Source organism: Canis lupus, chromosome 15 (genome assembly GCF_048164855.1).
Source record: "Canis lupus baileyi chromosome 15, mCanLup2.hap1, whole genome shotgun sequence".
In the NCBI taxonomy this organism is placed as follows: Eukaryota; Metazoa; Chordata; class Mammalia; order Carnivora; family Canidae; genus Canis; species Canis lupus.
Window position 1 is genome coordinate 17,070,496 of NC_132852.1, and position 26,484 is coordinate 17,096,979.

General features: G+C 44.1%; 1 protein-coding gene and 1 long non-coding RNA gene across 9 annotated transcripts in view; one reads left to right on the forward strand and one right to left on the reverse strand.

Annotated features, from left to right (window-relative positions):
- Positions 1–12,599, forward strand: part of LOC140604691 (uncharacterized) — a 119,280-nt gene extending 106,681 nt beyond the window's left edge. For both annotated transcript variants that reach the window (XR_012007500.1, XR_012007499.1), the window contains 3 exons: positions 2,926–3,147; positions 9,542–9,610; positions 9,847–12,599. This is a non-coding gene — a long non-coding RNA (uncharacterized lncRNA). The remainder of the gene's footprint in view (positions 1–2,925; positions 3,148–9,541; positions 9,611–9,846) is intronic.
- Positions 4,350–26,484, reverse strand: part of FAT1 (FAT atypical cadherin 1) — a 126,998-nt gene continuing 104,863 nt past the window's right edge. For 4 of the 7 annotated variants that reach the window (XM_072776076.1, XM_072776079.1, XM_072776077.1 and 1 more), the window contains exons 14-28: positions 25,995–26,384; positions 24,350–24,564; positions 23,960–24,097; positions 21,894–22,037; positions 21,069–21,266; positions 19,669–20,470; positions 19,383–19,514; positions 17,554–17,711; positions 16,478–16,940; positions 14,641–14,794; positions 14,370–14,480; positions 12,191–12,822; positions 11,348–11,485; positions 6,694–6,729; positions 4,350–5,788 (exon numbers count right to left, since the gene is read on the reverse strand). In XM_072776076.1, the coding sequence (XP_072632177.1) occupies positions 5,160–5,788; positions 6,694–6,729; positions 11,348–11,485; positions 12,191–12,822; positions 14,370–14,480; positions 14,641–14,794; positions 16,478–16,940; positions 17,554–17,711; positions 19,383–19,514; positions 19,669–20,470; positions 21,069–21,266; positions 21,894–22,037; positions 23,960–24,097; positions 24,350–24,564; positions 25,995–26,384 (4,340 nt within the window). In that variant the 3' untranslated portion in view covers positions 4,350–5,159. Of the gene's footprint in view, positions 5,789–6,693; positions 6,730–9,020; positions 9,081–10,866; positions 10,920–11,347; positions 11,486–12,190; positions 12,823–14,369; positions 14,481–14,640; positions 14,795–16,477; positions 16,941–17,553; positions 17,712–19,382; positions 19,515–19,668; positions 20,471–21,068; positions 21,267–21,893; positions 22,038–23,959; positions 24,098–24,349; positions 24,565–25,994; positions 26,385–26,484 lie in introns of all 7 variants that reach the window. The other 3 variants (XR_012007498.1, XR_012007497.1, XM_072776080.1) reach the window with 3 other exon arrangements.

A 26,484-nucleotide genomic window follows, 5' to 3' on the forward strand; every position in this document is an offset into this window, starting at 1 on the left:
ATGGAGAGTATATTTTTATTTTGTTAAATGAAGCAGGTAGAAAAATAAGACACAGGTGGTAACCTGTAAACTTGACCCTAAACACTCATCCCATTCCTCAGAATGGAGACTTGATCTCGTTCATTCACCAAATGGCAAACATGATGCTTCTGGCTTTCATTGACTGGAGCAGAAACTCAGAAACAACTTCTGGATAAATGAACGGCAAAAGGGGCACCTTGAGACTTCACTTGCACCCACATCTCCCAGTCTCCAAAGTGGAATGCAGTGATTTAGTGGAACACAGCCAAGATGCAAATGGCCAAAGAGCTTTGGCCTGGATTAGAGGCAATTCGTCAAATAATCTAACAGATTTCTAGATTGGGAAACTTCCTTGAATTGTGGCATGTTCTATAAAAGCACTAAGGAAATGCAACTTTCAGGGGCGCCTGAGTGGCTGTCGTTCAAGCATCTTGATCTTGGCTCAAGTCATGATCTCAGGACCGCCAGATGGAGCCCCAGTCGGGCTCTGCACTGGGCATGGAACCTGCTTAAGATTCTCTGTCTTCTCTCCCTGGCTCTCCCTCCCTCCTCTGGAAAAAACAAACAAACAAACAACAACAAAACAAAACAAAACAAAAAAACTTTCACAGGACACATTCTAAAAATAAACTGTTAAAAGGCTTCTTTGAAGACTGGGGTGGCAGGGAGGGGAGAAAGAGTAACAGCAGTTAAAGCATTTGGTGACCCTCTACCTTGTGCCAGAATTGCTGGTGTGGACTCTGCCTTCAGAGTTTGGTTCCTTTCAGAGGCATTTCAGAAAGGACAGGGGGAAGCAGCTTTGAGACCAGAGTCAGGGCTTCGAATTTGTCTCAACACTGACCTGTGGAGTGACCTGCAGGTGGTTATCCTGTGCCTGGGTTTCCTGATCTGGAAAGTGGGGATGATAAGGAGGGTCACTGGATGGATTCAAAGGGTTACTAATTGCAGAAGGTTTGGGATGTAATGAGCTCTCCTAAGAACCACTCATTCAGATTGTTGGTTTGATCCCATGTAAACCCCTGTAATTATTAGCTACACGTCCTTGTCAGTGAGGAACCTAAATAGAAGTGGTTGGTGAACATCCCACAGCTAAGAAGTGGCAGGGTGCAATCTTGAACTGAGCCCTCTGACTCAGAAGCCAGCAGTCTCTACCTGCCACTGATGCTGAAGGCATGGATGTTTGCGGGTGTACCCTGAGGATCCATGGTTTTAAAAAGGAGCCTCCTGCAAAGAGAGTTCAACCGAAGCCTTAGGTGGCAGAGCGCCCGAAGAGGGGTGGGGGCTGCAGTCTGATCAGGTCCTGGAAAGCCTCGCCCGGGGGAAACAGGGCATCATCTGCCTCTGAGGCCCCAAGTCTCGGTGAGGAGGGTGGGCTCTGGCGTCAGGGACCGCCCCCCCCAAGGTCGAATGGGGCTTTACCACTTGCCAGTCTTATCACAGACAAATGTGTTTCTCTTACATAAAATGCAAACGACGGTAGGAGAGACTCGCCAAAAGGGTGGTTTTAAGGGTTATGTAGGCAAAGCTCTTGGAATAAAGCAACGTGCAGACACCGGAGTGTGTTGCTGCTGTTAACCTGGTAAAGAACAAACTTCGCTCGGTCATTCGTTGTGAGGTTACCTCCAGACCCACAATGTGACTCAAAACCATGGCACAGAAATTGTCAGACCACGGTTTTCAATGACCTGGGGGTATTTTTAAATTTTGTGAAATTCACCATTAGAGGTAAAAACTCAGTATCTGAGGTAATTCATAAAAACGATCTCAATCCAGTAAGAGCTTTATTAGTTGGGTTCAACCTTTGTGCATTTGAAACATTTGGTTTAAAGAAATGTGTTTTTAATAAGGTAAGTAAAATTTTGTTCCACCCTATCTTAAAGCATCTATTTAAAGTATACTTACCTTTGAAAGATGAGAAAAGGATTCATTTAGGTAAGAATTTAAGAACACAAATCACAAGAGCATCACTGAAAAATGTTTGCAACCCTCATTTTCAGATGGGCTAATATTCCGTATTTGGCAAGACAGTGGGGCCATGCTTCGAGGTCTTTGACAGGCATAAGGAGATTGACCCAGCATCTGGGTGGATGACTCAGTCCTCTTCCTCCATTCTTCCCTTCTCCCTTCTCTTTAAAAAAATTTTAAGTAGTAGCTACAAACATTACAATGAATGGAAGCAATCGTCATTAGACATTATGAGGATCTGTTTGGCCCTTGAGACAACTGCATTAAGCGGCTCTGGTTTAGAGTCACTGAGCTCTTATCTTCCTCGCTCTTACAGAGACCCCGTAGCCCTCATAGCTCTTTGTAAGACCTTTTGGGCCCAGTGACATTGGCGTTCAAATGCTCGTTTTCTGTCTAGCGTCACTTGAAAACGTAGCCTCTTCCAAGGCCACACCGGCTAACAGCACGGTGACAAGTGCATTCACTCCCCAAGTGTTCACACAAGCAGAGGTTTTCTTGGGGGGAAAAAAATACTTGTCATTCTTTGCAAGTGGCTCATTCTGTTTGCAGCAGAGGCAGTAAACTGCTAGTGAGGAAATTAAATTCTGACAAACAACTCGCTCTCAGCTGGTGCACTAATTGAAATTGAACCTAATGCCTTTGATGAAGAGCGATCAGAAAGTACACGGAACGCCAGTCTGCAAAAGGGAAAGAACAGCCCACGTTGACCTTCAGAAAGTTACTGAGCTGAGTCAGTGGGCTGGGTGAAGGTGGAGAGTGCAGAGGGGAACCTGTAACCGGAAAGACCCGAGGTGGTGGGTGGGCGTTGGGGGTCGTTTTTTGGGTCTTACAGATCATAACCTAACTGTTCTGTTTCTATGAAGCCACTGGGAATTGAACAGAAATTCAAGTTAATTTTATGAAGATGATCCAGTCTTGACTATACTTTATTTTTCACAGAAACCAACTCAAGGAAGAGAAGAGAAAGCCAGATTTCCTACAGTTTTCTCTACCAAAGCTTCCTCGCACCGAGACGCCAACCCCGCAGCCCGCTGGGTGGGGAGGAGCCTGGGCATCGCCCCCTGCAGCTGGCACCTCTGGTTTCCAGTAGCATCCCCCCTTCTCACCACTGTGCCATAAAAATATCATTTTCTGCATGTGCCGTGACAGGGAGTGGACAAGGTAGGGGTTTTTTGTCTTTTTTGTGAAGAGTAACATATGCTTGATGACCAAAAAATAGGTCTTGGATAAATTAATGAAACAGTCACAGATTTTAAAAAGGAAAGGAGGGATCCCTGGGTGGCGCAGCGGTTTGGCGCCTGCCTTTGGCCCAGGGCGTGATCCTGGAGACCCGAGATCGAATCCCACATCGGGCTCCCGGTGCATGGAGCCTGCTTCTCCCTCTGCCTGTGTCTCTGCCTCTCTCTCTCTGTGACTATCATAAATAAATAAAAATTTAAAAAAAAAAAGGAAAGGAAAAATTAAACAACTGCTTCAGAAAAAGGGGGCGTAGCAAAGTAAATGGAAACAAACATCATGTACTACACTTAGTGCAGCAGTATTTATACCAGCAAAACAAGGAGAAAAGTTACGGTGTAACCATATTGAGGTGGGTTAGCGTCCATGGCCTTCCTCAAACATCACACTGAATCAATATGCAAGTCTTAAAAAAAAAAAAGGTGAGTGACCCCAGGAAAAATATATAGACCTAAAGATAGGAACGGGAAACAGAAAAGCAGCTTAGAGTTGTAAGTGGTTATAGCAGAGAGCATGAGCTTGCTCTTTTTTCATTATACGTCTTTAAGCTCTGATGGTTAAACTCTGTATATAGGATCATTTGCTAAAACAAAGAAAACAGTATCTTTCTGCAGTTCTAAGAACGCTTGATTCTTTGTCCCACATCTCACAGTGGCTGGCACATAATAGATAATAATTATCTGTCGGATGGATGGATTTTGTGGTTTAAGTACACAAGGAAAATAGCTTCTCGATGTCCCATTAAATCATACACAAGCAGGATTGTGTTCTTTGATTACAGAAGATGAAATGCTATATACTTTGTTTTCGATAGAAGTCATATGTGAAGACCACTGAAACCTTTAAATGATAGCCAATCAATAGTGAAAAAATGTAGAAAGGAAAACTTTCTTGGACTTTTAGTTGGAAAACATAAAAGAGCGCGGGGTTAGATTTATACCTGTCGTTCTGAGCAGGGTCAGGTAGCCACGTACTGCCACCTAGTGGCGACATCTGTAAGTACCGCCTGGTGTGGCCACTGGACCTTTCACATTGAAGGCCACAAAAAGCTGAATGTCTCTACATCCATCCAGAACTGAATCCTGAAGAGTCTAAATACAGAGGAAAAACAGGCAGTAAAGCTAAAGTATTTTATTAATAATTTATTGTCAGTAAGAAAGACTGGCTAATGGTAGTTTTTCAGTAAAAACCTTTACAAGACCATTGCATCACAAATATACAGACACTATAAAAACTGTGTCATGATGGTTTTGGTTCTAAACAGGTATGCAGAAGGTCCCCGTTACACTTTCCAGTAATGAAAAATGCTTATAATTCTAAAATACACCCACTTATTTAAGACATGTCCATGTGGAAGATCTTTCCTCACCCTATGTACAGCTAGAAACGAAGGACTATATTGAAATGTCTTAATGAAATGTCACACTTCAAGGGAAGAGGACATATAATGAAACCCTGGTTATATTAAAATATCAGGGTGCTAGGTAATGACACTAACACCACCAAAATTCGGTCCAAAACAAATGCACAAAATATCTTGAAAATCTAGTTAAAACTATGGAAAAAAAAAATCAAATCTGTACATAGAATTTACAAAAAAAAAAAAGGGAAAATTAAAATAATCAAATCTATATAAATACATGAATCATGCTAACAAGATGACAGACTGATTTTCGTTTCATTACTTGAACAGACAAATGTCAATGCAAAAAGATGTTCCGAAGTGGCACAGCCAAAGTAAATATCATCCAATTACAGTAGGTTCAGACACTGGAAATGGCTAACTCGTCAAGAGGTGCGTGATTCAGTGCAGCCATGCCTGTTTTAGCTCACCAAAAAAAGCGCATAAGCACTGCTGCAGAGAACGATGCGAAGATCATTTCTATAATAATCTCCAGGTTCGATAAGGTCCAGGCACTTTGGGGGGAGTCTGAGCATCAGACCTGCGTGTGTTGCTGCGCCTCTAGTGGAGGGACCGTCACCTCTTCAAAGTGACCATCATCTCCACTCTCGTAGTCACTCATCATGACCTCAGACTCCACTTCACAGCACGCCGACACATCCGAGCAGGAAGCCGTGGAGGCGTACACAGACATGGGCATGTTTTCTACAGTAGGGGCTTCAAAGTTTCTCGGATACCCTGGAGGGTAGGGGGCATAGGGTTCTCTACACGTACTGTTCTCACCACTGCCTGTTTTTTGAGGTTCAGACATATCGACGGGATAGAAATTGGGTAGATACTGATTCAAGTTGAACCTCTGCCGGTTTCTCGATGAAGAACCCAGACTACCTGCGGCGGGCATGTCTCTAGGAGGGTGTATGGACTCGAACTGTTCGCTGAATTCTGGGGGTAAGGGGGGTAGTTCGTCAGGCACGGGGAAGTCTTCCGGTGGTGGTGGAAAGTCACTCTCGATGTCGTAACCTCCAGGGTAATAGTCTGTATCGATGGCATTTGGATCTGCTGAGTACAGGGGGGTCTGTTCATCAATAACCTCGTAATTGGGGAATTCTTGGATATCTGGCAGAGGAACACTTGGCATCCAATCCGACGTATCCCAGTGATACCCTTGGTAGAAAAGAGAACAGATTTCATTGTCTTTCTTCCCGAAAGAGGCAGAAGAGCTCAAAGTAACACACAGAAGTGCACAGGCATCCACGGGTTCATTCACATGGAGGCCTCTGGCCATCGCCCTGAGGGCCTCCCCACTAGCCACGTTTTGACAAGCTCTTTGAACTAGGCTCTATTTCAAAATGTGGACTTACAGTTCCACGTAACTACCTAACATTTAAGGAGACAAGTCTGAGGAGAAGCAGTGTGCTAGCATCTCAATGACATGCACTTGCCTACAAGCGATTCCAATCAGCCTTCCAGCTTCTCTCTGCCATTCAGAACCCCCTGCTCTATAAGAAGGCTGCTGGTTCGGGCTCAGGACACAACGAAGGAGTCTGGTCCGTTAAAAAGACACTTAATGCAACTATTTAAAATAATAAAAGTAATCTTGCACATGCTGACATTTTAAAAAATTCCCTTATAGTCATGTTTATACTAAAAACTGTATTTAAAAAGCTACGAATGGCATTAATATTGGTAGGTAACAAAGCATGCCTCCAAACCAAGCAAAATGCAATCAAACACTGAAAAACAGAACACAATTTTTGATAGATTACAACAATCAGTTTTTGTTACTTTTACGAGGACAAAGGATAACTTCCAACTATATTTAAAAAAAAAACAAAAAACCCTCCCACTATGGGGATGGCTCCTCCTTTCCCTCCGCCCCCACCCCGGGATTACGACAGACAGGTGGGGCGACATGTGTTTAGAAGGCAGCGCACACACAGCTCTGCACTTAGTTACTGCGGCATCCACAGAGCACACAAGTGAAGCAAGTCAGCCCTGGGGTCAAATCTTTACCAACTTTTTTTTTTTTTTTAGTGAGTATCAATGAACAACTGGCATGCATAAGTCACCTCTTGATTTGCTGAGGTCAGGAGCAGCCAAAGACTCTTTTGGTGGCAGAGTAGAAAGAAAAGAAAACATTTACAATTAAACCAGAAAGATGGCTGAAAAGGCAATCAAGATCATTGCATAACACAACGCGAACTGTTTATCCAGCCCCATCGGCCATGGGCCTGCGTCTAAACCATCACCTACGGAAGTTCCAAATGGCTGAGAAATGCACGTAGCACAAATGAAATGGGACGTGGGAGGAGAAGGAGAAAGAGGGATGATGAACTTTGCCAGGAAACTCAAACATGAGTTTACTTTCTTTTCTTTTGTTCCTGGCCATCTGAACCTGAAAGCACATCATCTGGTTAGGAGTCATTAAAGTCTATAGGCTCTAATCAAATGTAAATTGATAAGGGACTTACAGGGCATCTTCGTTGATAATGAGCAATATTATGACACGATCCAAATACATCTAACGCTACAGGAGACTCATACTTTAGCACATTTCAGCCCTTGGATGTACGTTACATTCACACAAAGTCACCAACTCAGGGACTCGTGAATGCCTAGAAGAAACCCTCCCCAAATTTTGCCTGCTCTGAATGGGACTTGATGTTCCCATGGCTCCCCTCTCTCTGGAAGGAACATGGGCTGCGCTTATTCCCGTCCCCACCCCAGATCTGCAAGGCCACTCGCTCCTTCAGAAGTTCCACTTCCTACACAGAACTCCAGCACCAGGGCCGCCACAGGGAGATGGAAATGCCATGTGAGGCAGGGCCACGCGGCCCCCGGGCAGGCTGCTTACCCTGGCTAAGCTGCAGGTTCTTATCTCTGAAAGGGGAGTGGAAATCCATTCATTCATTCATTCATTCATTTATTTATTTATTTATTTATTTATTTATTTATTATTTTGAAATCCCTTTATTAGGAGGATTAAATCAGATAATGTAGGTCAAGCCCAAACTCTTAGCTCTTGTCATGATTCTTATTCCTGGAAAGTAGTAATCGTGGTCCAAATATGGTCACTTAAGTGCTTTTCGGAACAAAACCAATGCCTTCCACGCATTCTACAATGTTTTCGAAAACCCACGTAGTGAAGAAATTTGGAAAAGAGAGGATCTGACTGATGGTTCTCTTTTAGGAATTTGAAGCTAAAACTGTAATGACCTCAGTGGCTCTAAAAAATGAGTAAGCCGGTATTTAGTCAATGTCTACCTATTGAAATGTTTTTAAAGTCTACTGAAAATGTAGTTTCTTTTTCAAGAGAGGACTGACAACCTTTGTTACTCTATGTGAACTCGAGTCTTAAAATTCAAGCCAGTATTTTCAACTTTAAATTCAATTTCTATTATTTTTCAATGAAGGAGATTCCAGGAAATAACGGTTTTATGTTCTGCTTTTTAAAATCTCATCCCTAATTTAAGATACAACTAAAATCCACTAGACAGAGTAGAGATTACTTTCTGATTCACCAAGACGCAGTACCTGTTCCTAAGAAGGTGGGCGTGTGACTCCCTGGTACCACTGCCTGGCCCATCCTGTCCCGAAACCAACTCAACTTAATCCTGAAAACATACATGTCCTCCCAAAGAGAGGATCCCTTACGCTTTCTGTAATCCTGAGGGTGTATACCTGCAGTTCTCAAGGTATGAGCCTGACACCAGTAACTTGTCAGGAAGGTAAATCAGGCTTTTAAACAAGCCCTCCTGGCGAGGTGATTTACGGTTTAAAAGCTACTAGGCTGTGCGATTTACATGTAATTACTCAAAACTTCAAGACATTAATAAAGGGCTGATTTAATTTAAAGTAACTATAACTTTAGGTGTTGATCAATGCCCTTTCATACAATTTTGAACAGAGAGATAAAGCTTCGTATTAATTTTCACTAAACCATATAATGAAAGTAATTACTTTCTACCATGTTCTATCATTATCCTTGATCACAGGGAAAATCCAGAAGGGAAGAGTCGGTTTTAGGTAATTATAAAAACTGTATGTGAGTGTTATTCCTATGCAGAGAGTTAAAAAAATTTTTTTTTTTTAGCTAGGATGACTTCTAACCTTCTTAACACTGTGCCATGTAAAGGCAAGTTGTCAAGACCCCATGGGTCACCTCAGATCTACTTACATTCGCTACGTACTGTTGTTCACTTAACAAAGACGTAGCATACGTAAGAATATTTCTGCAATGTATCTGGATTATGAATATACATACACACCTGCACAAAAGTACTCAACCCCCTCAAAACCACAGATCATTTTTTTAGACACCGAACAGGCAGAAGCACACTATTCTAGCGGCAGTCACGATAAACACAAACACACAGCACACGTATTGTGACTATACCTTCTTCATTCACCGTGTCAACGACAGCGTTGACAAGGTGTATTACAGTCACTATGGAAGCTTGTAAAAAGGTACAAAAGGAGTAAATTAGGAAAATCTTCAGTTAGAAAACAGTGCATTCAATAGGATTCTTTATATGATTATGCATGACCCCTATACTCTTGCTGTTACAGATCTTAGACATTTTCTAATCAAGATATATATATACATAGTTATTAATCAAAGGAATAAATTACAGTATAATGTGGTTACTTTAAGAAATTTTTTAGCTCTAAGTTTTCTCACTTACGGATCTAGTCATGACAAAACAATCCTTATTTTAACATCTCATGGGCAAAAGACTTCACATTTAAACAGTAAAGTACTTGCTAAGCCAATTTTCTGGGTTTATTTAATGAATTTGCACGTTCCAAGAAAAATGGAGCGTTACATAATAAGATAAAATATGTAATATAAATACAAAAACTGGCTTTAATTCTGTTCTGTGTACTCCCACTCCAAATTTCTTATCTATTTTGCAGACGGGCTAACAGCTGGAGACCTAACATACCAGCAGAGAAATGCAGACTGTCTGCCTGGCTGTTTCCTAGGTAAACTCCCTTTTATTTGTGTACCAGATTGTTTTAAAGCCTCGACGCCAAGATAAACACGTGTGCGTGTGGTAGACAGCACTGCGGCCCTCTGAGATGTCCACATCTAATCCTGGGAGCCTGTGAATATGTTACCCCATCCCTGGCAAAGGGGCTTATTCTGCTGATGTGATGAAAGATCCTGAGGTGGGGAGATTTTCCTGAATGGTCCGTATGAACTCAATGTATTCACACAGGTCCTGGAGAGGGCAGAGATCCCTCCTAGGTGTGTGTGGGGAGCTACACATGCCGTAGGACTACAGAAGAATGGCCAGGAGAGGCAATGCTGTCTTTGCCAGAGGACGGCCTCTAGATGCTGGGAAAGGTAAGGGAGCAGATGCTCCTCTACAGCTGCCAGAAAGGCAGTAGTAGCCCTGCTAACACCTTCACGGGAGCCTACTGACCCGTGTTGGGCTTCCAAACTATAGAACTGCAGGATGATAAATTTATCTTGTTTTAAGCCACCACATTTGTGGTCTTCTGTTACAGAAGCCTCAGAAAACTAAAATTCTTGTCCAAAATCTTAATACAGTCAATACAAACACTACTGGATAGGTTTTCTTTCTCACACTGTATTTTCTAGCAATTAACTTTCATAATTAATGTGACCACAGTTTAATGGTATTTAGGAGTAGTAAGAAGAATGGTGTTTCAGGGAAAGGAATTAGGAAAACACTGACGGGACTCTCGAATGTATCTAGGAAGAGCATTTAGAAAACTGACATTAATGTTTTAAATTAAACTTAATGAAAGAATTCAATTCTGTTGGTTTAATAAGCTAGAGCTATGCTCATATACTCCGTCACTAAGTAATGTCCTGTTCTGACACCTAACATGCTTGAAATCAGAAGTGAAGGGAGTAAACTCATGGCCATCTTTAGTCTGGAAAAACACTGCAATATCTTATGAACTATACATTACTCTGGGTTTAGAAATAAGTAATGGTGGGTTATTTCTTTCAACCAAATATTTGAAATGTTTAAACACAATACATTTTTATGCAAAAAAAAAATTAGTCAAACTTACTAATTCTGACCTTCAAAAATTTCCACTAAAAACTATTTTGTTATTGAATGTTGACAGTTTTCTCTACTGGTATGTGCTAACATGGCGAAGCTGCGCGTGAACGCACATTACCTAGGGAAATCAGAGAAACATAACTGGCATCAAAGATCCCATTGTCCAACTTTCTTCATTAGAAATATAATCCAACTTACTAGCAGGCTCTTAAACTGTGCTCTCAGTCAGTACGCTCTGATCCAAATGGGAGCTGGGGCCGCAGGGGAGTCAGGGGAAGAGACAAATAAAACCTTGTCATAGTGAAGGTGCTACCAGAGCTGAACATTTCCGACCAGCGCATCGCCTCCCGGGGTGCATGAGGATGGGGTTGGGGGTGGGGGATGACTGGGCTCAAGAAAGATACTGCAGGCATTTTTTTTAACCCCATAAAACCTCCAGAACATTTACTGTTGTGGAAAGAATAATCAGAAAAGATAGATTTTCTTCCCTATTTCTGACAAGTTGCTGCAGTTCAAATACCTATCCCATAAGAACACTTAAGTATTTTCCCAAGCAGATGTTCATGCAAGTTGTACAAGATGCTGTGGACTGGTGGTCCCCAGTGGGACGTAAACACAGTCTGGCACATCTACCGCGTTCCGCACACGGCACCACGCCAGCAGCGCAGCGCTTACTCACCATTGTCATCGCACGACTCCGACTGGAAGGAGCTGAGGGACTGCACCTCCGACAGGCTTTCCCGGGCGCTGTAAGGATGGGAAGGCTTTTCCTCCAGAGGCTTCTTGGAGAGACAGGGATCGAGATCCACTACTTTAGCTAAAAGGAAGAGATGACAACGGTCAGCAGCATGAGGGCAGGGCCTCTGGTTTTGTTCACTGCTAGCACCAAAAGCAGCACCAAAACTGCCTGAGACTCGTTTACTAGAGAACAATGGAAAGATAAAAGGAGAAGCATCTGAAAAACAAAATAGAAACCTACAAACAGCAACTACTCTCAGGGATTCACAGTACAGACGTTGTCAATAAACCCACTTGTGGAGATCATTAGTATGGGGAATTAGAAGTTCCTAAGAACTACCTATAGCCATTTTTAAAGCATCAAAAGACATGTTGGGCCACTACTAAAAATATGACTTCTGCCCATATTCTTTTAAAAAAATCCTAATTTCTTTGGCATAAAAAGCCCCCAAACTCCTAGCTGAGAAGCCATATCCACTACAACAATGAAAGGAGTGTAGTCCTGTTCATATTAATATTCAGGAGAGACCCATCCCCTGCTTAGTGTTACATCACAGCCACAGCACTCAGCCAGGGCAGGTTTTTCACATCACACCAAAGGGCCCTGGGCTTGGAGCCTACTGACCCCTGCCAGAGTCCCAGCACTGGACTGGGACCACTGGAGCCTATTCAACCCTGGCAGAGTCCCAGCACTGCATTGGGACCATTGGAAGCTCAAGCAGAACGTATAAGGGCACCGTTGGGCTCGGTGACATTTTACTCAGAGGCAAAGAGCCGGTCTTACTGTCATAGTCGAAGTCCCAGCTGGGCTTCTGGATGGAGTCGCTGTCCGAAGGGGAGTTGGAAGGGGGCGGGGGAGGCAGGTTCGGGGCCACGCTGCAGACGGCCACGGCCTTGCGGTGTCCGTGCCCAGACTCGGGGTTGAAGGTGCTGAATTCCGGGTGCTCTGGGATGGCAGATCCTTCGAAGGAATTGCGGTCCAGGTTGTTCCTGGAGTCGCTTGGAATGCTTGGAGTGTAGGAGATGGGACGGACGGGCACCTGGGGGGGGATGTCGGAGTAAATGTTCTTGTTGAGCTTTGAATCGAAATACGGTCTCTGCAGGAAGGCGGTGGCGGGGCCCAAGTGCTTGTCCTCAGGTGTAGCCTGCTGCTGCTTCTTCCGACTCCTCATCTTGCGGCAGAGGACAAACACCATCACCAGCAAAAATATCCCCACGATGAAGACGAGAATGCCTATGCCTTCGCCCAGCCCGATGTTCCACGGGGTCGACACGTACTGATTAGGCGCGGCGTCCTCACAGTGTCGGCCCCTGTAGTCCTGGCTGCAGTTGCAGTGGTAGGAGCCGTGCGTGTTCTCACACAGCGCCCCGTTGCGGCAGGGGCTGGCGGCACACTCGTCGACGTCACTCTGACACCTGCCAAGAATGAGGACAGGCGCTGGCCATGCGGGTCCCCATAGGTCAGCGCCCAAGGACGAACCCCAAACAACACATGGGACCACTGGAAACCCACTACCAAAGACGATAATAATTACAACAAGTGGGGGGGGGGGACCACCTTTCGTGGAGTACATTAATCACATGAGTCTAAACTTGGTACATCTGGGAGATAAACATTATGGCAAGCCATACCGAACTTTTCTGGGATGTCACAGATGAGCAAACCAAATTCACAGGCTAAGTATGCAGTTTGTTTCTGATTCTCTTTGTTTAGAATGTGCATTTTTTTAAAGACTTTATTTATTTGAGAGAGAGGGAGAGGCAGAATGCAAGACAGAGCACAAGTGGGGAGGAGAAGGAAAAGCAGACTCCCGGCTGCACAGGGAGCCGGACGTGGGGCTCAATCCCAGGACCCCGAGATCATGACCTGAGCCAAAGGCAGATGTTTAACCGACTGAGCCACCCAGGCGCCCCAAGAACCTGCATTTTGATACACAGTATGGTGGAAACACTTCTGATAGGCTAGCTTCAATTTCTAAGAAAATGTTCCTGTTTGGAAATAGGACACTTCTGTAAAAACATGTGAAAGGCTAGAAAACTGTTCCATTTTAAAACGTTTTTCCTGCTAAAAGCCTCCCACAGCCCCTCCTCACCTGTCAAACATTTGCAGGCCACCCCATCCCCTCTGCCTTTCCATATGGGTGCCCGACGCTTTCCAGAGCCTCCCTCCTTTAATAAAACGTATCTACTGACCTTCCCCCATACCAACTGCCACTGGAAGTCTAAGACCCCTCTGTCAAATATATTTAGTATTAACTGACTGGAATTAGGAAAGTCAGCTTATGAACTAAGACCACATGACTGATGGCAAAATTGAAGACTCTGACCACCGCTGAAGCAAAAGCCATGCAGATACCTGCACGCAGCTCACACTCAGAGCCTTCACGCAAGACTGACAGTGAACGCTTCAGTGAGGCACGAGGCACTTACAAATAACATGCACGGAGTAACTTTTTTAAACTGAACTAGTGAAAAGCCATCTGGGAGCTAAAAAAAAAACCTGCCTCTCTCAGTGGGCCAGCAAGCACCTCTGTGCCTCATTTTCCTCCTCTAGAAAACAACCATCACCTCTTAGCATTATGCCAGGGATTATAAAAGAGGCCAAGAGTTGAAAAGGGTTGCTAAATGGCTACGTAAATGTTCGTTACAGCGTATTATGGAGAGGTCATTGTCATCCTGCCTCAAAAGACAGGTGACAACTCCATGTGCGTCTGCCTTAATAAACATGTACTGCCTGTTTATAAGTTTCATCTCTGAATTAGAGATAGGTATTTTCAAGCCCTATATTGTATTTACTGCTCAGTACTTTAAAGAGTGAAAGGATAAATTCTACAAGGACCTAAGGGTGGGGAACATAAAATTCTAAAGCCATGTCACCCAAATTAATAAAGTTCGGTTGCATCTGTGAATTGATGGGACACGAAAGCGAGGTGCAAATACAAATTTTGGATGAAGCCACTTACCTTTCTCCCCTGAAACCCGAATCACACTGACAGACAGCACCATCCAAACTATCAAAACACGTTCCACCATTTTTACAGGGCTCATCTTTGCAGTATGGGCTCAGCTGGCACCTGGAGGAGGAGAAGGAAATATGCATTAGCCTCACACTTTGAATGCAAATAAATACCGCACGACAGAGAACAAGTAGATGTAATCCTATATATGTAAAAACAGTAGGCACTTTCAGAACTTTCATTCTGTCATTTTGACAATTAAGAGAACCACACCCACCTCTGACCGGTATATAATCCTCGGCATTGGCACACAAAGTCTCCGTTGTCCACGATGCAGGTGCCACCATAAAGGCATGGGTTGGAGGAGCAGGGGTTGACACTCAGCTCACAGTACGTCCCTATGAACAAGGCACTGCATTTGCAGTAATAACCTGCATGAGCAAAAGGGAATAAAAAAGTCCAATCATTCAATAATGCAAGAAATGTATCTTAGTATATTGGTTTTTACTTTTAAAAGAAGCCTTAGGGGGTGCCTGGGTGGCTCAGTTGGTTAAGCATCTGCCTTAGGCTCAGATCGTGATGCCAGGGTCCTGGGATCAAGCCCCACATTGGGTTCTCTGCTCAGCAGGGAATCTGCTTCTCCCCTGACCCCCCAGCTTGTGCTCAGTCTCAAATAAAATGAGAGAGAGAGAGAGAGAAGTCTTAATTCTCTGAGACCCGTAGAAGTTAGTAAGATTCCTATTCCCTCTGGATAAAATATTGTCTGAATCAATAAGATAGAACTCCCACTGTTGGTATAACCAAAACACAACGAGCTGCAGAAAGAACTCCTAATTAGCTTTAGTTAGTCATAATTTATGTGAGGTTACTGGGCCAAGCTGAGAGAGCAGGGAAAAACAGTCCTTTATTTGAGTGACCTTGCAGACTGACAACACTTACTACTGAACAGCCTAATTTATTTGCAGCTCACACACTTTTGAAGGCTGAAATCATAATGTAAAAAGCCCTCGGAAGACCACGAGCAACCATCAAGGAAAAGGGATTATCATATTTGTCCAAAGGAGCATAAAGAATGTCAGACTCTTGCAAAGACTGTGACATGGGACAGAGCATGGGGTAGACCTTTTCCCAGTGTCTGTCTTTGGGGAAAATGGCAGGACTGCGCTTCCATGCTCTCTCTGAAGTTGGGCACGGCTGTCCAAGTTTCTTTCTTTGGCCAACGACATGACCCTGTGAGCTAGAAACTCGACAAGCCAGTATGTGGCTGTCACATCCCCGTCCTCCTCATGGTAGCTTCCTTTAGCCTCATCCCTGAGGGAGTCAAGGAGGACAGCATCCTCGCTGGCCCACCTTGGACATGTGATATGAGCACAGTACAACTTCCATGCAGAGTATTACTGTGGGGATAACCTGTCCTGTTCTTTGCATGCAATATCACAAATACTTCCCAAAGAAAGATAAGAAAAAGCCGAATCCTTTGAAATCCCTCTGATGTGCTATTCTCATTTTGCTCTATTTATCAGGTAGCATGACTGTCCTTTCCTAACACCTATTACTGGTATGGGAACAAACGGGGCCAGGTTACAAAAAACGAGAACTCTCCTATGCTAAGGCTCCAAGGATAGGACTGGAGACACCTCAGGAGGGTTCAAGGCATTCTGGAAAACCATATGGCATTTATAGCAAGACCAGCAGCCCCTAGGTGTGAGCCAGCAGATCAAAGCAGGCACCAAGAAGGACTAAATGTACAATTCTGAGTCCCACTGGGCCAACGTCTACGTGGTTGGAAGGATGTGCAAAAATGATTAAGGACCAAGAAGCAGAGTTGCCTGTGGATTGCCCATGGTTCCCGGTGCGGAATGACAAGTGTCTGGACATAAATCCTCTCAAAGCACCTGCCGTGTGTCTACAGAAGCTCGGCAGGTGAAAACCTGCCCCCTCCAGCCTGGCTGCGGGGAAGCATCCTGAGTCAAGCCCTGCCCTGGGACCCCTCAATTCCAATACTGACTAAAGTATCTGACACCATCTGGCTGCGAAGGAGAAAACGAAAAGACCTGAAGAACTTCACGTGTCTAGCCACAAAACGCTTTGAAGATGACTAACACGAAGCCTACCTCCTGTAGGTGATGGATGGCAGATGCCTCCGTTCTGGCAAGGGCTGCTGGAGCAGTCTTCCGTAGCTGTTAGCAAGCACCCAGGAGAGACGTCCACCCATTCTTCAACGTGAGCATAGCTTCTTGGTTTGTTATTTAAGGGGAGCTCCTGCCCATTCAAATAAATGGAGTCCATACAGCCCCTGAAACCGTTACCGACTTGGGCGCTTCTTCCATGCCTTGTGCCTTGCTGACGGATATGGCCACCGAAAAACACATGGTTGTCCAGGTTTAGGGTTTTCAGAGTCCCAGGGGCTGTGCCTGATGCAGTGTGGACCTGGTCCAGAACCAGCCTAGCGTAGTTTCCGTTCACTTCCAGAGACACTGCATGCCACAGCCCATCATTGACCTGAATGCTCTGAACGGACACAATTCCGGGGCCGCTTCCACAGTCAAATTTGTACTGTAGCCTTCCGTTATGAATCTGTGATAACAACAATTACCATTCACATTACTCTCTCAGAACCTTCTGTTCTGAACTCTGATCACACATCTAAAGGAGAGGTAGGTTTATAGCGGCTGAAGGAGAGGCCGTGCGTTTAGGCACCACAGCACGCATGCTCATCTGATCACTGCACACAGCCTGACAAAAGTGCCAGATGCACATCCAAAAAGCATCATGGGATTCACCAACCATTAACTGTTAACTGAAAAACCACCAAAAATATATCATCAGGTACAATCAAAAGTGAATCATGAATTGAAAAAAAAAAAAAAAGATCATTACCACTTACAAGCACTTGTGAATGCTTTCTATAAACTCCCTATAACATTAATTAATAAGCTGGAATACCAATTTTTAGTTTGAATGTTAATGTCACATGACCTAAAAACAGGAGGAACAGAAGTCAATTTCTATGCTACTGCAGAGAAAAAAAAGAGCTCTTTAACCCAAAAGTCTTAAACTTAGAGAGGTACCAAGGAGCTATTTAAAATGTGGAATAAAACCATTTCCCTTAATTTTTTTTTCAAAAATGGACAATGTGAATATAAAATGGTATTTTGTGTTTTAAAAGTCTTCAAGTACAAAAATATACCTCCAAGATGCTGTAGTCGGTCCCACGTGCGTACATCACAACTGCATGCGCCGAGTAGGTTCTGAGCCTCATGGTCAGTTTCATCTCCAATTTGTTTTCATTTTCCATTAGACGGTATTTCACAAAGCTGTTTCCGGTAAATGTTACAGATGAACTCCCTGTGAATCACAAAGAAGAAAACATAAATCAGAACCAAGTTGAAGTATATCTGTAAAAGTGAGATTTTCCCCCAACACTGACGCACATTTTTATTTAAGGTTACAACATATGAAATCCAATTCAATGGAAAATGTCTATTTGCTTCAATAAAAAGGATAGCATAACTGGATTTCCTTTTGGAAGAAAATTAGACTCCTATATCAAAGAGAAATGAATTCTAAAACAACAAAATACCTAAATATAAAAATGTTCAATACAAAATGAGAAGACAATTGAGAAAAATATTTACACAGTTTCAGGTGGTTTGGGGAAACCTTTCAAGGAAGATATAATCCCCAGTCTCCAAAAATGTTGAAAATAGTACCACTCTCCAGAGGTGGAAATGGTATGTAAAGTTATACAGAACTGACAAAAATTAAATTTCAAAATGACGAGATACTGTAAACTAATCAAAACATCAGTACTACACAGACAGTGGGATGGAGATAATGTTCACGCTCACAGAACACACGGAATGTTCTACATACTGAAGACAAGAAACAGACAAATAACCCCGACAAGCAAGCAAAGATACAAACAGGCCAATCTAAGAGAGGGAATGCTAGCAGGAATAAATAAGACTTTCACAAGAAGCTGGTGAAATGCAAACTAAAGTAACTAGATAGCATTTCATGCCTGCTGGATGGGGGAATTTGTTTTTTAATTGAAAGCCGTACATTGGCAAGAGAATGGGGAGTGAGACAACCACACACGACCACAAGAAGGGAACTGGTGTAACTTTGTGGGGAAACTAACATAATGGTGTATTTAAAAATGTAGTTAATCTGATGCTATAAATCCTAGTTTAGAAATAAATTATACTATAAAGGCACCAATAAGACTATTATGTATAAAAAGTACTTTAAAAAAAAATTGAGGGCAGCCCCAGTGGCTCAGCAGTTTAGCACTGCCTTCAGCCCAGAGCATGATCCTGGAGACCCGGGATCAAGTCCCGCATCGGGCTCCCTGCACAGAGCCTGCTTCTCCCTCTGCTTGTGTCTCTGCCTCTCTGTCTCTCATGAAAAAATAAAATAGAATCTTTAAAAAAAATAAAAAATAAAAAATTGAAGTATAACTAACAATGTTGTATGAGTTTCAGGAGTACCACACTACAATTCAACAACTCTGTCCATTCCCGAGCGCCTCACCGTGATTAACTGTAGACAAGGATTCATTTTTAACACAAGCAAGCATCTTTACAAGCTCAAGCTCTATAAGCAAGGAACATGTCAAATAAACTAAGGTACAGCCACACTCAAAAGCATGAGGCTTCCGTGCGTGGATGTGGGAAGAGGCCCACAACATACAGTAAGCCACAGTAAAAGCAAGCAGACTATGTGAGATGTGGTAACTTTTTGAAGAATGTGAGAAAAAAAGCACACCAAATGTGTACATACGGGACCACATGTTGCTATGAGCACGATCAGAGAAGAAGAGCCTCCCTGGTAACTCGGGGGTGTTATTACATGTAAGAGGAAGGAAAAGTTACTACGGCTCCTCAATCATTTGTATGCTTGACCTGTAAGGAATACACTTTACAGTACCTGTCAACCCCAATAAAGAAAACGATGGCAAGAAACACTGAAAGCGACTTTTAGAAATAGAAGCACGCTTCCTTACTGAACTCTTACCTGGGCACTGACCGAACCGGCCCCCCGGGCAGACGCAGGTGTATCTGTCCTCTCCGGGTTCAGTGATGCACTCAGATCCCTCTGGGCATGGACTGTCTTCACATCCGTGATGGACAAGGGGGCATCTTCCCTCTGTTTAAAAAAAAAAAAAAAAAAAAGAGAAGGGGGCGGAAACTAATTAACAGAAATTTCAAGAAAATGATCATTATTTCGTTCCTGTGTAGCCTTTAGAGGCTGTCCATGAAATGATCTGTGCCACCTACTATCGGATACTCAGGTGTGTTACCTGTGCAGAGACACACAGCTGTTCTGTGGTGGCGCGGAGTCACGAAACTCAGTCTGGCCGTGCTATGCGTGGACATAACGTTTTCATCCACGGTTACCTTCTCGTCACAGAATTTCCATGGGCAATCCAGTCCTGCACACAGCTTCTGGAATACATCCAAGATCCTAACACCAATGATTTCCTCAATGTCGGTCACGGAAGAATTAATCTTGTGCAGGAGCTGCTTTGTTGAAATGTGGGCACCACCTGATTTCTCTACAAAGAGTAAGACATCCAGATGTGGATGAGGTTCAGAGGGCTGCAAACTAACAATCTGAATGTCGTTCCTCCTTGCACCCAAGATGTTCCGTAAGGCTCGCTGGAAGTTGCGCCAGTAGTCGCCAACAAACTCCTCCGGAGTGAGATTGGCAAAGCGGATGGCAATGGTGTGGTTCAGCATCTCCTGTGTTATCTGTCGGATGTGCACTGTGATGTCCGCCACCGTTGTAAACTTCCCATCGGTGACGCTGACGTTGAGAAGGTACTGCCCTATATCTAGTTTTTTGTGTGCTATCAGCTTGCCCCCTGTGCTGGAAACAGAGAAGAGCTTGTCCATCTGGGGATCGAGACTGTAGCTTAAAGTGTCATACACGTCTTGGTCTGTTGCATGAATCTTCCCAATGACACCCCCTGAGTATTCCTCTCCAAAAGCAGTAATGAAAATTTCTAGTGGTAAGATTGCGGGTGGGTAGATGCTCTCCTCAATGACCTTAATGTCAATATAGGTCAGAGATGACAACTGAGGCTTTCCATTATCCGCCACCTAGGAGGAAATGAAACAAAACAAGCTTTGTCTATGTCATTGTTTACAACTTCCTTATTTTTAAAAGATTTATTTTATTTTGTTTCTTTGTTCATGAGAGACATAGAGAGGCAGAGACACAGGTAGAGGGAGAAACAGGCTCCCTGTGGGGAGCCCAATAATATGGGACTCGATCCCAGGAGCCTGGGATCACGACTGGAGCCGAAGGTGGACACTCAACCACTGAGCCACCGGGCATCCCTGTTTACAACTTCTTAATAAAAATATATTTACATTATTCACACTTTAAAAAATGACCAATTAGTACTTATTTCTCCATTTCTTATTTCCTAGCAAGGAAAAGGATAAATACTTCCTCGTGGCCCTTTTGCTAATTCATAAGGAAGGTCAGCTCCACCAATGTGTATGATCAAGTAACCCAATGAATAAATCAGACCCCTCAGAGTGCCCTGGGATAAAAAAGGTATGGCAAACAAACAAACAAGACAGTTCTATTCATTTGGTTTTCTCATGAAAGTAAGCTATTCATATACAAGAAGACAGCGGCCAAAGGATGCTCCTCCAGGAATCCGCAATAACATCACAAGGACTTCCGTACCTTAACATGCAGTAGGTAACGATCTTTCATTTTCCTCTTTATGATCCCTGATGTCAGGAGGACCCCCTGCTGGTTAACTTCAAATGCTCCATCGTCATTCCCACTCACAATGGTGAAAAAGAAAGGTGGGCCATTATGGGAGGAGTCCTTGTCAGTCACGATCAGCTGCAGTACACTGAAGCCCACAGGCTTATTTTCCTGGAGGGTCAAAAAAAACAAAACAAAAAACCCACGATCTTCAACAAAACTAATGCTATATGGTAGCAGACACAGGCAAGTATTCTAGAACATGAAGTATACTGAAAACAAGGCCTAGTTGCTGTTCCATTTAGCAGGAAGAGAGAGAAGAGGAGCTGCTGGTGATGGTGGTGGTGTTGGTGGCGGCAAAGAGAAAGAGGTGAAGGGAAATGGAGAAGAGAAAGGGGTGGAGGGAAAGGTAGGGGTTCGGAGACCAGAGGGGAAGCAACATATAAGAAAGGATGCATGGGGAGCAGAAGCGCAAGAAAGATGGAGTAGGAGCAGGGGAGACGAGGGAGGAGGTGAATTAGATACTCTGATGCCTCTCAAATACAGGACAGCAGGAAATAAGATTAAGGATCAAGCTAGTGAGAATCTTAAAAACCAAAGCACAAAAAGAGAAAAGCTTGGCTGTTATCTTGAAAATGCTCAGCTCTTAGTATTGATGGACTAATTTTATTTACTCTTCTCATTTTCCTAAAAAGTAATCTTTGGAAAAGATAAGTATTTCAAATGAACTGAGGCCAACAGAAGAACTCGTTTCAAAGGGGATGTGTTGGAGGAACACCGTCAGCACCCCAAGATTACCTGGATAATCACACTGTAGTTTCCCTTGGAGAAGACGGGAGCATTGTCGTTGACGTCCGACACGTCGATGTTCACGGTGGTTGTGTTGACCCTGGGCGGACTGCCGTTATCAGACGCCTGAACTGTGAGTGTGTAACCTGAAATCTTTTCGGACACAAGACAGAGAGAACACATGTCCACCTCACAAGGCCCAAGAACAGGCCCGGAAGGGCAGATCTGAGTACCTGTCCTCACTTGCTCTACCTCGCACGTGGGCAACTCCCCAACCTACCAACAAGCACACTGCAAGTACCTACAGAATGGGACGTATTCGCTCAACAGGAAAAGTTAGCGATGGTGGTTAGATTCCCTGATGCCTCTTGAAACATACTCAATTCCATTAAAGCTTTCTAACTTTAAAACCGATTAACGGAAGTTATAAAAGAGATAATATAATGAGAAAAGTGTTGGCAGAGCTCAAAGGCTGTTGCTTTTGCAGTAACAGGGTTGGCAAGTTTCTCTAAGACCCAAAGAGGACTGTGAGCCAAAAGCTGAGGGAAGATGCTTTCCACCCCCGAGGGCTTACTCATCTTCAACACCAGACACTCCGGATCAGCCTCCCCCATCACTCAAAGTAGCCAACTGTCTAAACCCCTCGGGACGGTTCTTCGTGACCCCCTATACAAAGGCCGTGGCATCGAGTGAGGCGCATTCTGTCCTAGGGTAGTTAAGCTTCCCCTGTTAAGCTCCCTCCTCCAGCAGGAGAGTTGGAAGAAGCCAGAAAGCCGGCTCAATCCCAGAGTATGTTCTGCAGAGTAAGCCCTGCAAGACGCTCCAACAGGCAAGGGCAATGCCTGGGATGCACGACACACCATCGCGCTAGACGTCCGCGCGCTGAAGGCACGGACAAACACGTCAGTCACCAACACTACGTGCTCTTCGGCCAGCAGTGCAGCAACTGCTAGCCTAACAGCGGTGGCTCCCTAAGCCTCCTGCAAAGTCCCTGCTCAAAAGTAACAGGTCACAACAGGAATGAAGGAACTGAGACTTGAGCTCATCACCGTCTCCCCAATTCCTCTGGTCTTAGCTTTACCTGTAACTGTTCTGGAACGACACTCTATCATCACCAATGTCCTTTCAATTTACTTCCAGACTTGGGACCTCTCCAGGCAGCTCCCTGTGCGTGGGCAGAGGTGCGGAGGTGCAGCCCGGCTTCCCTCAGTTGCTCACATTTACCTCACTGCCCCACTGCCTCCAGAATCCTCTCCAGAGGCCTGTGCCATTATCTGTAGTTCCAGCTTTTAGGTTTCTGGAGTAAAATCTCCAAATACTGGCTGAAAGCTTTTCCTTACACGTGCCACTGTCTGCCACCAACCGCCCCACGGAAGAGCAGAGGCCGGGCCTCTCCCAGGGCCAGCTCCCAGCCTCACGCGGCCGGCCCCCTGGATCGGGGGTGCCCAGCCACAGCCCACGGGCACTACGGCCTCCTCCCTTCAGGCCAGGCCCCTGCAGCCCCCAGTCCGGGCCTGGCGCAGGTCTGCCCTCCTCGCATGGGGACCCACCCTCGGACGGTGACAGCCAGGCCCGCAAATACTCGGTACCGCCCCGCTGCCTGCAGCGTCCAGTCCGAGCCTCTGATCTGCCCCCAGCCCCCCTTTCTTGGTAGGACTCCTCTACTCCAGTGCAGCCTAAAGGGATCACCTAAATGTACAGCGTGTCCTCCTTTCTCCACGTAGTTCCTCACAGGGACTCGCCTTCTCTCAGCGACTACAGTTTTCTGAGTCTCTGACATTACTGAAAACCCAGCAACTGACTCCATGAAGCTCCCCCAACACTGGAGCCAACACAAGTTTCTCCCTAATATAAACTTTTACTCCAAACTCCTACCAGTCTGAAACACGTCTGACATTCCTGAGATTTTCATACTGGAAATGCTTTCCAACTGTGCCTTGTTTGTCAGGGCCCGAACAAGGCTGGTTCCTACCCTTCTCCTACTTCCCATCGTGTCACAGAGGGGGGCACGCAAGGAACATCTCTATCCTGGTTTGGTAATCAGTAAACAATTTAAGCCACACTTTTGCACGTACCGTTTCCCGGTCTAGAAGCTTGGTCACTTTCACTTCTCCCTTGGCAGGGTCAATCGTAAATGGACTTCCCTGGTTGCCATCTATGATTGAATAGCGGATGCGGCTGTTGGAGGGCCCATCAGTATCATCAGCCATGACCTAGGAAACATCACACTGCTCCTCAGGAGACAGCTAAGGAAGGGACTGGCGTCTAAGCCAATCTCTGCTATCAACAGCTAGTTATTACAAGGCAATCATTTACCACAGAGTCACTCATCGACTGGGAGAACAGATGACATTTCACAACTTCCAATTATTTTCTAGTAAGGCCACAACAAAAACTGGATCGATCCTCCTGAAATTTCTTGCAAAGTCCCAAAAGAAGAACACGGCAGGGGAGAAAATACACACCGTGATGACCGACTGCTCGAGAAGGGCATCCTCGCTGATCACTGCCGTGTAGGTGTCTTGGCTGAACACGGGGGAGTTGTCATTGATATCGGTGACGTTGATGTTCACAGTTGCCACATCACTCAGGGAAGGCGTACCTCCGTCAGTGGCTTCTACAGTCAGGTAATATTCATGAGAGCTTTCATAATCCAGAGTCTCAATGATAAATATGGCCCCTGTAAGAGAAAAGCCAAATGATGTCCGGGACTTTCAAATGCCACCACTTCCTCCCACTGTGCTGGAAACACACTGCTAAACAAACCATTTCTGCTTCAGAAGTTTACTTATCCTCTATGTATGTTTTCTAACTTCTTAAATCAGGAAGTTGCGAATCCCTGGGTCTTATTCATGTCTCTGTGATATTTAAATGGCTCTCCCAGTCAACGCTACATCTCACATCCCACCATAAAAATGATTTTATTTCTTCTCCCTTTTAAACCACAGTTTACTACAGATGTCACTCTATTAACCTAAAAAGGAAAACATAAGAATTCTATTCTTTGGCCTTTCTTTTCCTTTTCTGTTTTCCTTTTATAGAAATGTACATCTCTTTTTTTCTATCTCCAGAGTAACTACTTACATCTTGTCATTAAAAACAGAATCCCTGGGACGCCTGGGTGTCTCAGTGGTTGAGCATCTGCCTTCGACTCAGGTCATGACCCCAGGTCCTGGGATCGAATCCTGCAACAGGCTCCCTATAGGGAGCCTGCTTCTCCCTCTGCCTATGTCTCTGCCTCTCTCTCTCTCTGTGTGACTATCATAAATAAATAAAAATTAAAAAAATAAAACAAAAAATAAATTAAAAAAAACACGAAAAACAATCCTTTTCTTTTTTTTTTTTTGGTCAGAATCCTTTTTTGATTTAATAATTTCCTAAGCATCCTTCCTTATAGCTCATCCTACAAAGGAGCCCTAAAAAATAATAATTCTTTGATTATTTATGCATTAAAAGTACATTTTAAAGTAGTATCATCACACACCTACTCTTCATCTGGAATGGTCACACACAAATACGGTTTGAATGAAGTGACTTTTTACAACGTTTGAAGACTTCTAGCTCTTTTAGACCACAGGTCAACAAGACAGTGAAAGTGTTTACGCAGCAGGAGTCAATAGCTCCTAGGACTCTTGACCTTGTCGATAGTCATTCAGTGTGGTTAAAAGTACTTCGGCTCTTCTATCTAACGAGCATAATGAAGACGTCAATTTTAATGAGTTATCAGATGCCTCCTATAGCAACTAAGATCAAAGAGGTCGAAACTACGGTTTGGCTTAAGAAGCTACCTTCACATGGCTTCAATATGGGAGAGAACAAGGGGCCACTACACAAGATCCTCTACAATCTTCTACTCTTTATCTTTACTAATTTACTACATCTGACATCTTGACTGAATTACTTGTGTGCGATACTTCAATTTTCCACTTAAAAGTTCTAAACCACTTTGAATCCCACTTAAACCATCAACACAAAGAAAACCTGAGTTTTATCTTTTTAGGGTATCTAACTGCTGATTTATGATCTGCCGCTTTGTATCACATAGAGTGCTGAGCCATCCAGCCTTTGGAGCAGAATAAAGGGCTTCCTCTCATTTACAGGGTAGGTTACCTGTTTTAGAATCTATGCTGAATTTTCCATGTTCATTTCCACTTATTATTGAGTAGGTGATTTCTGCATTTGCTTCAATATCCCGACTGGCTGCGTACACTTGAAGAACTTCTGTTCCGATGAGAATGTCCTCAGACACGGTGGCACCATATTCACGGTATTCAAACACGGGTGGGTTGTCGTTGATATCCAAAACTGACACAACAAGAGTGCCAGTTGCTGTCAACCTCCTTGGGAGACCTTGATCTACAGCTTTCAAAGTAAGGGTGTACACTGCCTGCAGTTCTCTATCCAAGGGCTTTTCTAATTGAATGATTCCAGATAGTTCATTAATGGAGAACTGCCCATCAGCAGAGTTAATCAGTGAGTAGGAGATCTTCCGATTCAGTCCTGGTAACACATGACAGACATCACATCAGATTGTTTGATTTCAAGGAATTTAAACAATTAAAAAAAAAAAAAAAAACACAGTGTGTGTTTTAAAAGGGAA